Below are 14233 nucleotides of genomic sequence, written 5' to 3'. Positions count from 1 at the left end.
AACTAAGTTAGGAGAAATGGGCTCGAATCTCAGGTGCTGGCCTTGGCAGACTGAATTGCCAAGGGTGGGCCTCTTCTTAGCCAGCTCCAGCAGCCCCTCCTCTGGGAAGGACTCCCTGACTATTTTCCCTTCCCTAAGAGCTCAGGACTCCTTTCTTTCTACAGAGTTTTTCTGTGACATCTATCTTAACCTCAACCCCAAGGCAACTACAGTTAATATTTTGTTTTCTTCCAATCCTTTTTTCTAGAAACAGCCCTTTCAAGTGCCAGGTGATTGTTTCAGTTTCCACCTTGAAAGGCCCAGAGGTTGTCTCCCGTCTCCCTGGGGGCATTCTAACCCTATCCCCTAAGGCTCATCTGTTTGCTAGCCTGGTGTCTTAGGGGCCACTGTGACTTCAACATCCACTTACCTTCAGGATGAATTCTGAATTTGTTTCTGCCACCCAGGAATTTCCATTTCTTTCCTTGAAATTGGCTATTTATTTGGAAGCAAATTATGCTATTTTAGTCAGCATCCTCAAGTATTTGGAGCAGGAGGAGTTAGCTGACTACCATTTCGACTGGGCAATCTGATTTTTTCCCCTGGGGACCTTTTTTTTTTACACACAGATGAAATGATTCCTTATACACAATTTCATTTCCTGCTTTTGTATTTGAAAAGAACACATTTCCCCACAGGATTGAGTCTCATGGACAACAAATGTTTGTTGAAAGGCATCTTACAGGTGAGTACATAAGGAACTCTGGGGTTGAGAAGAAGCTGAGTGGGTGAATGAGGTATACATGAGATGCGGAGAGCTGTGGCTATCAGGATTCCTTCACAGAACTGCTCAGCACACAAAAGCAAGGTCCTGCCTTTCTAGGTAAGCCTGCAAATGTTTGACTCTGACGCACAGGGTGGGACCAGGGAACCACTTACCAGCCACTGTTGCTTTCCCTTTTTAGAGGAGCCAAGAAAACACTGCCAAAGCAGGTGATGTAAGAATGAAGCTGACTCAGAAATACCCAATTGCCTTAGGAACTTCTCCAATAAACAGACTGGCCATCCTATAAACTCCCATATGGAGGTAGCTGGGGAGAGCTTCTTACAGTAAGGCCAGTAAGAATCCTTGGTGAATATAGCCACAGAGAGGCAAATCCAGTGCAAGAATATTTGGCTTTTAGTAGAAAAATGAAAAATTCAGAGGAGACAGAATGATAGAATCTTAGAGGGAAATCACAGAGGGTGGGAACAAGGCAATTCAAATTAGACCCTTGACCTGCATCTGTTGAGAACCTGTCATGTTTAATGTATACATATTTTCCCTTTCTAGAATAAGACACTTTACAGCCACTTTACCCATAAAAGTATAGCATCCCTTTAGATGTGGCATCATTTTCTGTACATAATCTGGTCAGGGTCCATTGTTTAGCTTCCAGTCACATATAATTTCACCAACTACTCATTAAACCAACCTTTTCTTATGTTAATTCAGTCTGGGGTTTGTGGCTTATAATTACAGTTGCAAGCCTCAGGTCAAGTTTCTACTGACCTTGAGATGCTCTTTATGCAACAGTACTTCTATTAACTTTTTGTGTGGTGGGGAGGGGTAAGGTGGAGGTGGGAATAGAGGATGAAATTACCATTTATTGAGCAGCTATTATGAGTCTGGTGTGGTGCTAAGCATTGTCCTTGTGCTACTCCAGTCAATCATCTTCAATACTGAGGGATAGTGGCCCATTTTAAAGAAAAAAATTTTTTATAATTAAGCACAAATTAGTAAGACATACAAGATCATCAGGGAGTTTATATGCAGGTGGGGAGAGAGACAATAAATAAATCAACAAAATAATACCATAAAAGTGCAGGTGTTGCCCTGGCTGGTGTAACACAGTGGTTAGGGCATTGACCCTCATACCAAAGGGTCTTGGTCAACGGCATGTATCTGGGTTGCAGGCTCAATCTCTGGCCCTAGTTGGGCCTCGTGTGGGAGGCAACCAATGGCATCCTTGGGTGAGGTTAAAGAAAAAAATTCAGGTGTTAAGAAAAAAGGGCAATGGGATAGTGGTAGTGAAGGCAGTGGGAGGAGCAAGGAGACACTTTATATAGGGTGGAGCATCAGCTGACATCAAGGATTTCAGACCCATTTTGAGGAGGGAACTAGGGGCTACTTTACTTCAAAGCCTTTGGCTAACTTTTTCCGTAAGGAGGGAAAGGCCCTGGAAGACAGCCTTTCTAGCATGCATGTCACCGATTACAGGCTATACAGTCCCTACAGCTGAGGCACAGGGAGGAGGAATTACCAGTAGGGAGGCAGATAAAGACTAATGATTAAACAACTACTCAAACCCAACTTTAATCTTAGGAGAGAATCTGCTGGTGGGAATCTTTAGGCAGTTATGACAAAACTAGATTTTTCAAGAGATGCTCAAACAGTCAGTATTAATTATAACCGCACTTGACAATAGGTTAAACAAGATGAAATTTAAAGACCGAGAGGAAATTAACATTCCCAAGTATGTCAACCAATCTTCAATTTTCTGTACTACTTTAAGGCTATAATAATTAGCCATACCCCGAAAATCTAATTTTACACAATATATTCCTGTCTCTAACAGGCCCACTCTAACAATTTAATCTTCCTATGTTTATCATGTATAAAATGGGAATGTTAGAAATTAAAGTTCATATTAGACATTTCAGTTTCAAGATATTACACAATGACTCCTTTATCTAAACCACACTTAACTCCAAATATTGATAAGATGTAGATGCCATAAGATAGTATGCAGTGAAGATTTAAAGGAAACTAATTTTTAAAAACTGTAAATGAGAAAGAATAAAAGGCAATTCAAGTATATACTTTTGTAGAATGTACTTATTTGGCATTGATAAGCAAGTAAAACCCAGGTTCATCTCTTTTACCAGCCCTCTTGATAGTTTTGATCGGAGCTGCCAAGTATGTTCCCATAAGCTCACCAGCACACCTTCATTCCAAGCACTGAGACTTTGCCAAATTGTCTCCGGGACTGGGGTTATCACCTTCCATAGGGCTTATTGCCATTCATTGAACACTGGTCTTTTCTGCTGTGAATAAGCTGTCTCTATGGACCTTTTCACTTAAGAATCATTCAAACTTTCTAAAATCAATGTCAGAGTTGAAAAGGAACTCAGAACACAACTCACATAGTCTCCCCCTGATTGAACACACACAGAGGTCTGGAGCGATCCAGAGGAGATTGTATAGTGAAATTACTAGCAAAGTCAGGACCAAGGACTAATCCTCCAGGGAGACAAGGAAACTAGGTTTATCAAGGGCTTAAAAAGTGCATAATACTTGACATTTACACTGATTCAATTCCAAGGAAGCAGTGGCTCCATTTTATAGATGATGAAACCGATTCAGAAGTTAATTTGCCATTTGCCAAGTACGTGACAAGGGCAGGAATGAAACCAGTCCTGTTTAGCAACGTCATGCTCTCTTTCACTGTATCTCAATGTCAAAAACTCCCAGACTTTAGAGCTCCTCAACCAATCTTAAGTCATCCCTCTTCACATCCCTATAAACTCAATATTAAATTTAAAGTACGTGAGAACTAAGCCATCTATCACATACGGTGTCGGTTGGAGAAGCAAGTTACTGCTCAGGCTGTAGGGACATTTCATTTGTTTAAATGTTTTTATTAAAAAAAAATTTAAAGACCTTCATGGCACAACTTCTTCCCAGCACAGTTATGTTTTAGTTATACCAATTACAATACAATTACAACCAATAAATCAAGGGGGAGAGGGGGAACTTCTGACTTCAAACTTAAAAAAAAAATGGGGAGAGGGGGAGCCCACTTCAAACAAAGTTTAAAAATACTAAAAAACCTTTCAGAGTAATTGCCAACACAACTGTCTTATATTGGCATTCCATCTCCTGCAATCTGATCAATGCAGACACAGGTAGTGCTGAGAAATAAAGTGTCCCAATACAAGGTATACAGATGAGGTAATTTACAACAAAGAAGTTGTTACTCTGTAAACCCTTGCCCCCCACCCACCCAATTGGGTCTTTTTTTCATGCTTTTGCAGTGACTCCTTAATTAGCATTTTTAAAAAGTTTGTTTCTTTTAAAAGGCTCTTGGGTGGCATTTCAGAGTCCTCTGCATTTACCTTCAGTTTCTTGCAAGGTCTGATGCGTGTTAGGAGGTTCAGCTGTCTGCAGCTCCTCACATCAGCCTCTGCTACACCTAGATTCTCTGAGCTACAAAGGTAGGATGTGAAGTCTTGATTTACAACAACCCTCCTCCCCACCTAAAAAGAAAGAATTCATTAGTCATCGTGTCCTGTTCAAATCACAATCCAGTGCAAACGTAATCACAAATTGCATCTCTGGCACATCCGGTGCTTTTAGCTTCTGCACAAATTCAACATGGTAACCCACACAGCATTCTAGGGCATAAAAGGGTCAAGAACAATAAATATCCACTGTAAGTGGCGACAAGAAAGAAAACCACCTGCCACACAGAATGTTCTCCCTATGGTTGAGAAGCATTATAAAAGGAGGCTTTAGCTTTCTCTAAAGTTCACCATTATACTCACTAAAGCCATCATCTTGATAAAGTAAGTTACTAGAGCCAATTTGGGTTACAAAGTTAGGTAAGTTCATTAGATTCAACTCCTCAAATAATTACATTTATCTATGACGCCCAGATGAGAAAGGCTTATGAATCTATAAAGGTAGGAGAATGGGGAACTAAGATTTTAGGCCTTAAAATATGTTGGAAGAATTTTTCCTAGTCCCCACAAGCAGCTACTGTAATTAAATTAACAGGAGAAAATACAGAGCTGATGGTTTTGCTATTGTGCTTAAAAAACTAGGCTTCCTCAGTGAAGCACCTGATAAACTTAGGTGGTTGGATTACAGTGGAAAATCCACTTTACATACACACAAACACACAAAACTGGCGACTTTTCCATCCCCAATCCCTGCACTGCTGAGACACAAAATGAATTTTATGGCAAAGGATCCTTAATCCCCAGAGACGCTTTGGCTTGTGGTGCTTTTTTAAGGCCTCTCTGCCCTGCCCGGTACCATGGGTCAAATGAGGGGTGTATAAAAATGGTGGCCTTAGGAAGCCTCCACGGTACAGGGCTGCAGGCCCCTCAGATGTGAACGTGAGACACCCACCCAGCGAGACCTTTACACAGGGAACTTAAATCTAACCTTGATAAATAAAACCAAACGTTTATTTACACCAAAGAATTCCAACACTGGATCTTTCACATATGAAGGACAAAGTATTATATATATACACACAGCAAGGGGTGGCAGGGCTGTAACAAGAGTTTATAGTTTTCCCACAATTACAGGTCTACCATTTCAGTTTCACTGGAGACAGTGGTTCTGCTCCTACCTCTCAGATACATTTACAAGACTGAGGGGCAGGCCTTCTCACTGAATGGCATGTGAAGAAAGGGGAAGGTAGGAGGGAAAGAAGGTGGAAAACTTAAAATGAAACTGTGGCCACATCTCCCATTAGCTCTTAAAGCGTTGTTAACATGAAACCTATACAGACAATGTTTTTTTTTCTTTTGTAAAAAGCAATAAATTATACCCAGTAGCTAACTGAATTCAAAATGGCCAAGTCTCCTTCCAGCTATAGAGTATGTTGGGATACGAGAGGGAAGAGGACCAAGGTAAGGAGCCTGGGAGGGAAGGTTATTGTAGTTTTAAACTAAACTTACAAGTGAGTTGGAGTTAGGGTCAGGTCAATAAGACATGATTCAGACTGAACGTAAGTTTTCACGACCTGTCAGCACTTTGGGTAGATTTTTCAGCATCTCAATGTAACTATAATTAAGACATATTTCCACTAGAGTCACCAGGATAACCCCACTGAAGCACTTTTGGAATAAAGTGATGTAAATGATGAGCAGGACACTGCTTTTATAGGTTGGGTCCTCCCTCCTTCCTTCCCACCTCCCTTGAAGAAGCTACATTTTTGTAATCTCTGGAAAAGAGCATGAGATACAAGCCCCGGGCCCCAAAGTGTGGGATGGTGGGTGAGCAATGGTCGGCATGGGAAGAAATCTCCACCCAAATGCAGCAGCAGGAATTGAGACTGGTTTATCTTTGTTCTTTAGTGATGAGGAACTGAATTTGGAAGGGGAGAAAAAAATTTGTCCGTGAAATATTCCACTTGCAGGTAATTTTTCAGGGAATCCCCTGAGTTATGAAAAGTTCGAGTTAAAAAAAAAAAAAAGAAAGAAAAAAAAAAGAAAATCAGCCTATTATAATTCTTTTTTTATGACTGAACTACTATAAATCCACAAGCAACGGTTCAGACACGGTGCTTCTTAAGTTATTTCACCCCTCCCCACCAGGCGCAAGCTGCATCAAGGAGAGAGTGGACTCCCCCACCTCTGCTCAGGCATCAGGAGACAGAAGGGGCCATTACTGCTGAGCGCCAGCGGCAGCCGGAACAGGCATCCCAAGGGGGTTGGCAGCAGCAATCACTGGTGAGCCTGCCAGAGGTCCGAGGGGTGAAGGGGTTGGCACTGAAGAAATCCCTGAAAGAAAACAGATGAGGATAAGCCAGAGACACCAATCATGGAAATCTTAGTCACCAGTTTTCCATAGCCCCTACCTCAAAAGTGACACACACACAATTCTCTTGGTCTGTTCGATGCTTCTATGTCTCTGGATCTATTTTTGTTCATCAGTTTATGTTGTTCATTCTATTCCACGCACACAAAAATTCTCTTTATTAAAGGCATATATATTATTTGCCAGATTTTACAAATAAAAATAATTTCAAGTTAAATCCTCACAAATTAAAATGGCAAGTTCTAATTAACTTAGGAGGTAAATAAAGAAATCCATGCTTGGAGAGTTTAAGCAGTCTGACCAAAGGTAAACAGCTAGTAAAGTTGGCAACTATGCTTGGATTCCAACCCAGGCCAATCTAGGGCGGCACTGTGCAATCAAATTTCCTGTTCTATAATCTGTGCTATCCTAGTGGCCACTAACCACATGTAGCTACTGAGCACTTGAAATGTGGCTAGTGTAATTACAAAACTTTTTTTTTAACATTTATTAAATTTGCTTAATTTAAATAGCCACATGTGTCTAGTCACCATCATACTGAACAGCAGAGGGCTAGAGTAAAAACTCATGTGCTTATATCACACTGCCAGCTAAAATTTCAAAATTACTTAAAGGAGCACTTCCCACCTCTAAGCTAAAACAGTATTTGAGAAAGTTCAAAAGAATATACAGTTAATAAATCTCCCCTGCCCTGTCACTATGGCACCATTTCTAGGGTATATCCTTGCAGAAATATTTTATGCATATACATGAATATAATTTTATCAAAATATTCATATGGATACCATATATAGAAATGTGATTATATACTTTTGCCCACTCCTGGTCTTGGACATGGCTCTGCATCTTGCTTATTTTATTTTCACATTATCCTGGAGTTGGAGCTAGAAAAGAATACGAAACATTCATTCTTTTCTCTGGCTGCATAGCATTCCACTGAATGGATGTCCCATAATTCATTTAACAGTTCCCTACTGAGAGCTGTTTCCAATATCTTGCTATTACAAGTAAGGCTACAACCTCGGACATGCATCATTTTGCACATAGGCAAGAGTCCCAGGGGATAAATTCTAGAAGGCAGCTAGCTCATTAACAGTAATTCTCTGAGGGTGTCTGAGTAAAGGCCCTCACTACAAGTGTACCCACGTGGATCTGCCTATATGTATAATTCTCACAATATGGGCCTATAATTTCTTTAGAATAATTGTGTACTCTGTACAAAAACTTGCTCTAAATCGTAGTGATTCAACAGTAAGGAAAAATAATTTCATATATTTACAATTTATTAGGTACACTCTAATTGCTTTGGGGGGAAAAAAATCAAAGAACCATTCTTTTACTCATAGATACCCCATGTGCAAACCCCACCTCTTCTCTCCCCAATTTCTTAATCTTGTTTCTGAGGACCATGTCAACTACTGTCACTCTAAACTGTGAAATAAAAGGATCACTTTTTCTTTTTCATGGCTTGTGGGGACATTCATGTCCCTCTGAGACATTTTGGGGATTCTGGCCTAGAAGAGCCTGTTGATAGCCTACTCAAAGTAGTGTCACTGAAGTATATCAGATGTCAAAAGTATCCTGAAGCCTAGTGGAGAGAGCTGCACAGGTTAGAATATCAATTATCAATAAGGTAATCATAACAGAGAGAAGAGGAGGTTCACAAGAAATCAGGTCACAACAGGGACCAAATCAGGCCACAAAAACACAAACAGGGAAGAATAATTGACTTCTACCGCTTAAGAAAAAAAGAAAAGAAATTCACTAATGAACTGACCTGTCATCATATTGGCGCTGCTGACAGGCGTACTGCCTCCTGGCATGTTAGATGAGCCCATTCGAGCCTGGTCCTTCACAACAGTGTCTAGAAAAAGACAAATATGTTTAAATTCTGTTAGGCTTAACGATTAAACTAATGATCTTAAAGCAGTCACGCTCATGCTTTCAATCTTATTTATATTCCATATAATTCCCAGAAGAACTTAAGGTGGCAACTGCCTTGTCTTCACCATGAATTAGACAATAGAAAACAGAATCATCTTTCCTGTCAAACTAGTAAAGGCAACCTCTAAAACTAAATGGTAGGAAGATGAGGTAATTATCCATGGTAGATCTAAGTTAACACAAAACTGATCATGTTAGGGTTTAATGAGATAATATAATCTAACCTGGCCTAGAGAGTGATATAGTATCAGAGTGAAATGATCTTATTGCAGTCCACAACTCACCTGGTTAAGCATGGTGCCAAATAGGCCAAATCCAAATTTATAGATTGTGCAAATTAGTGCTATTACCATAGACTTCAGGTCAGTCTGCTTCAAATACAGGAGACTGGGTAACCACATAATCAGTTCACTACAAAATCACTCCAACACTCCAAGAAATAATCCAATGTTGAAGCTAACAGCATAGTGGAGATGGAGTGGGTCTAATCGACATTTTCACCCAGGATAGCACAGTAAGCTATATCACAAACCTAAGTCAAGGTGTTCATAGTTAAGATTTTTAAGTTTCCCTGGCTCTCCAATAAATTATAACCAGAGACAGGACAGATATAGGGCTATCCTATCTAATAAAAGGGTAATATGCAAATTAACCATCACTCTGTCACAAAGATGGTGGCGCCCAGTCCTCTCAGCCCCGTCGGAGTACCCCAGTCCTGGGGGGGGCGCGGCCGCTGAGAGAGAGCAGCATGAGCGGCCTGGCGGAATGCTTGCTTCGTCGCCACGGCAACAAGGCAAGCGTTCTGCCCCAGCCCTGCAGAGGGCCTCTGGGGTATAGGGGGCTGGGTCGCAGCCTCCACAGCCGAGCGCAGGCCGGAAGAGAAGATGGCGGGCCTGCCTCCCATGGAAGCAGCGCGGCTCCTGGTGGCGCCCTGTGGTTCCCACCGGCTCCTGCAGAAGCTGCGGGCAGCCAACTGCACGATGAGCTATTAGTCTATATATAAAAGCCTAAGCGACCATCTGACCGTCCAACCAGTAGCTATGATGTGCCCTGATCACCAGGAGGCAGACGCTCAATGCAGGAGCTACCGAGCTGTAGTGACTTGGCAGCTGAGGGTCTAAGGTGATGTACCTGGAATCAGAGAGGAGGGAGCCTGATTCTGGGGTGCGTCACCAGAGAACTGTCCTCTCGCAATCCGGTACCCCTCAGGGGATGTTGGAGAGCTGGTTTTGGCCCGATCCCCACAGGCCAGGCAGAGGGACCCCACCCACCAGTGCACGAATCCATGCACTGGGCCTCTAGTTCATTATAATCCAACCACTCCAGACTAGCTAACGCCTGATAAGTGTCACTAACACAGTAAGAAAAGCAGTTTGTTTAGAAACAATCATGTATTAAGTACTGTTAGATAAGAATCCTTCCAATAATTCTGTAGGACAGTTGCCATCACTGTCCTCATTTGAAGAAACCAAGGCTCACTGTGGGTGAAATAACTTTGCCACAAGATAAGCAGAGCTGGGATTCCAACTCTCTTCTGGTGGGACCGTGGGTCCACAGTTTTCCTCACAGCATGTATTTTCCCTTGTCTTGTACAGTCTGCTGGGCGGGCCTACACAGGCTCTGTGGATTGAACAGTTGGACTCACAGAAATAGGGGTGTTCCATGGCTTCTCTTGCGGTGAGCCGTGACTGGTGGTCGTATCGCAGCAGCTTGTCCAGGAAATCCAAGGCCTCAGGGCTGACAAGGTGCTGGTTTTCACTGTGGACAAAGCGTTCCCATCGCTTACGGGAGTGTCTGCAGAGCCAAAAGGGGTAATGCGAAATGAAACAAGGGGTAGAGAAGCCCAACATTTATTTCCCTCCTAAATTTTCCTTAGTGACTAGGAGCCCAGCCACTAGCAAAAAGAAATCAAAACTCACGAGAGCAGTTTTATAGCACTCTGTCACCAGGGAGACAACCAAGCTAACTGGAGAGACTGAAAACAGCAGTGTTGCACAAAGTAGAAATCTGGGTGCTCACAATTTTACAAACCATAATTCATGTTCCTTTACAATACTGAGTACTTCTGCACAGCAAGGAGGGTCAGGTGGTTAGTCTAACCAGGCCTCTTTCCCATCCCCTCACACATTTCTGGCATCCCTGCCACTTGGCCAGCAAAGCCTTTGCATCAGGAAAGTCCACCACCTGGTAAGTGGTGAATGAATTAGTATTGTGCCTAGCCACTATTGTCAGTCTGTTCATCGTCTGTCTGCACATCAGTCTTGAAACATACATTTCCTATTACTATTTATTTCTCTTAGAGGGTTTTGTCATTTGGAGAAGCTAAGTCAACTGTAACACTTCTATTAGAATCTACATTTCATTAATTTTACAGGAATCCTCTGACAATAATCTCCACACCCATCCTGTAAGTGAATTTGGGAAAATGGCCATTCAATCCAGTGATTTTATCACAGGGTCACCCAAGCAGCATCCTGCAGTACAGGACCAGTGATGCTTCAGCACTGCTGGCAAAGAGGATGTAACTACTTCTTAAAATAGTTTTAAAGAAATATATTTTATTGGTTTTTAGAGAGAGGAAGTGAGAGGGAGAGAAACATCAATGTGAGAACAAAACATCGATCAGCTGCCTCCTGCACGCCCCCCACCAGGGAATCAAGCCTGCAATCTGGTATGTGCCCTGACTAGTAATCAAACTGGCAACCTTTCAGTGCACAGGATGACACCAAACCAACTGAGCCACACTGGCCAGCGTCATAACTATTTTTTGAGGATATGAAGTGTCAATTTACAGTGTGTCTTAAAGTGATTAATGCACAGATGCATAGATTTTGTTTTGACTCACCTGCCCAAGATATCATTGAAACGTGGATCTAATTCAATGTTGTATTTGTCAATATAGTCATATAAATCTTCTGTCCCCAGAACCTTGGCTATCCTCACCAACTAGGATTGAAGAAAGACAAAAACCCACACAACAATCATGTTACAAGATTAAATCAACAAACAGCCATGACTGGATTAACAGCAAGGGATCATCGTGGCTACAGGTATGAATATACACTCAATTTATTCAGATTTCTGTGTACTGTAGGAATAAGTTCCACCCAAAATTCTCTAAATCAGAACTCAATGTGATGGTGTAAAAAAAGAAAAAACAATGATATAACCTGATTCCTTCCCCTTGAAACGTCTCCCAAATGAAGCCTTATGTTTTTACCCTCACAACCCAGCTAAGGGTGTCACTTTTTTGGGGAAACTCCCCTTGTACACTCAGACCACTCACTCCCACAACTGCCTTTTGTACCTTGTCTACGTTTCTATTCTGACATTTACAACTGTAACTTATTTCCTTGTATGTTTGATTCCCTTACTAAACTATGAACTATTTGAAAGGCTGGACTAATCTTTTTTCTTAGTACTTTTAAAAATATGTGTTTTTTTTACTTTTTATAGAAAGAGGAAGGGAGAGAGAGATAGAAACACCAATGAGAGAAACATCATTGATCAGCTGCCTCTTGCAAACCCCCTGGTTTTGGATTGAGCCCCAAATCCAGCATGTACCCTGACTGGAAATTGAACCAGTGACTTCTTAGTGCCTGGATGGACGCTCAACCACTCAGCCACACAGGCCAGGGCTAGACTAAACTTAAAAAAAAAAAAAAGAAGAAGAAGAAGAAGTCTTCTCCAACTCTGCATGGTGCCTCATAAAGACTTGCTGATTTTCACTGATCTTCAAGGGGAAGTGGAGCTAGTATAAAAAACATCATCTATATTTCTACTGACATACACCAACTCAATCCATATAAAGAGACAAAAGGATCATAGAAATACCATATATAAACCAACATGTTGAAGAAAATATTCCCAACTTTAGTGAAAACTCACATTAAAGGATTCTAAGGTAATGTCCTATTTTACATGTATAATTTACAATGAAACAAGCAAACAAATCAAAAGACTAGGGGAAAAACTCAGTGATTTCAGAAGGCTAGACAGTAGCTCCCAAAACACCAATATAAGGATCAATGTTGGGCTAACTGAATAAACCATGAATTGAAAATTATTCTAGGGTCTCATTCTAAATGATTGGGATGGACATCTATATTTTAGCAAAATCCACCACACTTTCTACTAAGTAGCCAGATCTCATCATCACTAGGTTAGCCCAGTAAGTTGCCTAATGAGAACAACATGTATCACCTGATCATAATTGTCATGTCCATGAAAAAATGGCTCCTTCCGAAAAATCATACTTGCCAGCATACAGCCCAAGCTCCACATATCCAAACTATAATCGTACATCTGCATTGAAGTTAAAAAAAAGTCAGTTATAAATGAAATGACAAGAATAAATTATCTTGTACTTCCCAAATAAAAAATTACTATTAAAAAAAAATCACTCCACTAAAATGTCCAAACACCAATAACATCTTCATATATTTTTCAGTTTTTTCTTCTATGCATTTCCCCCATTATAAAACAATCTGTACATACTATTTTGAATTACCTTTTTCACTCACATAAAAACATCTCAAGTTGTGAGCCTCTGGAAACTTTTTAATGTGTAACATTATTTTATTGAACAAATGTTTCAGAATTTAATCTTTAATTTCCCTATAATAGGATAGTGTTTTGTTTAATAATACAATAATTATAAATAATATCATAAAGAATATTTTTGGCCCCGGTCAGGTTGCTCAGTTGGTTATAGCATTGTCCTGATATGCCAAGGTTGTGGGTTCAATCCCCAGTCAGGGCACATATAAGAATCAATCACTGAGTGCATAAATAAATCGAACAAAAATCAATATTTCTCTTTCAAAATAGCAGTAATTTTTTTAAAGAAAGATTTAAGGTATCTGATAACATCTTGGAGGACTGGGCATGAAAGATACGCCCAAGGATTTTATTTCTGTGAGAAGAGGGCTTTTTTAGTAAAAGGAAGGTCTTTATATATAGAACTAGAGGCCTGGTGCACGAATTTGTGCACAGATGGGGTCTGGCTGGCCAAGGGGAAGGGCCGCGGGTGGCTGGCCAACTGGCCCCGTCCCGATCAGGCCAGTTGGCCAGCCGCAGTGGGCATCATAGCTATCAGTGGTTCCAGTCATTCTGGCGTTCCAGTTGCTGGCTTTTTATATATATAGATACAATTTGTGAAAATCTTGAGACCATTATTTTAGTTTAGTCCTTAGGTTGGTTATTCCTAAGCTCTGGAGTTTCTAAATAGAAAAGGTTATCTTTGGTGTACTTTTTCTTCAGTTAGGATCAAATGCAGATCTATTCATATTCTACTGACATTATGATAATAAAAACATAAGTTACAGATGAATTGAGGTGATTCATATTTTAAATTTATATAAAAGGGACAGCCATGGACATGTATAAGTAACCTACTCAAAATGACATTTTTCGCAAATTATGTACAAAATAAGCATAGAACAGAAACCTTTTTGTTTGTTAACCCTCACTTGAGGATATTTTTTCCATTTTAGAGAGAGTGGAAGGGAGGGAGGGGTGGAGAAAAAGACACACACACACACACACACACACACACTGATTAGTTGCCTACTGCACATGCCTTGACCTGGGCTAGGGATCAAACCTGCAATCCAGATAAGTGCCCTTGACCAGGAATCAAACATGCAACCCTTTGGTTTGGGGCTGACGGTCTAATCACTGAGCGACACTGGCCAGAGCTAGGACAGAAATTTT

At 40.9% G+C, this 14233-nt stretch overlaps 1 protein-coding gene and 1 long non-coding RNA gene across 2 annotated transcripts in view; one reads left to right on the top strand and one right to left on the bottom strand.

The window, feature by feature from the left end:
• Positions 1 to 3635: 3635 nt before the first annotated feature.
• CSNK2A1 (casein kinase 2 alpha 1) overlaps positions 3636 to 14233 on the bottom strand; it is a 56706-nt gene continuing 46108 nt past the window's right edge. Inside the window, 7 exon segments of the mRNA XM_028144652.2 lie at positions 3636 to 4278; positions 6389 to 6465; positions 6467 to 6537; positions 8352 to 8438; positions 10164 to 10312; positions 11364 to 11464; positions 12722 to 12823. Coding sequence (XP_028000453.2) covers positions 4257 to 4278; positions 6389 to 6465; positions 6467 to 6537; positions 8352 to 8438; positions 10164 to 10312; positions 11364 to 11464; positions 12722 to 12823 — 609 coding nt within the window. The 3' untranslated portion in view covers positions 3636 to 4256.
• The window catches only part of LOC129151018 (uncharacterized), a 37113-nt gene continuing 34366 nt past the window's right edge, over positions 11487 to 14233 (top strand). Inside the window, exon 1 of the long non-coding RNA XR_008557824.1 lies at positions 11487 to 11568. This is a non-coding gene — a long non-coding RNA (uncharacterized LOC129151018). The remainder of the gene's footprint in view (positions 11569 to 14233) is intronic.

The sequence above is a fragment of the Eptesicus fuscus genome, chromosome 12 (genome assembly GCF_027574615.1).
Source record: "Eptesicus fuscus isolate TK198812 chromosome 12, DD_ASM_mEF_20220401, whole genome shotgun sequence".
In the NCBI taxonomy this organism is placed as follows: domain Eukaryota; kingdom Metazoa; phylum Chordata; class Mammalia; order Chiroptera; family Vespertilionidae; genus Eptesicus; species Eptesicus fuscus.
This window is presented reverse-complemented; position numbering and strand designations above follow the sequence as displayed.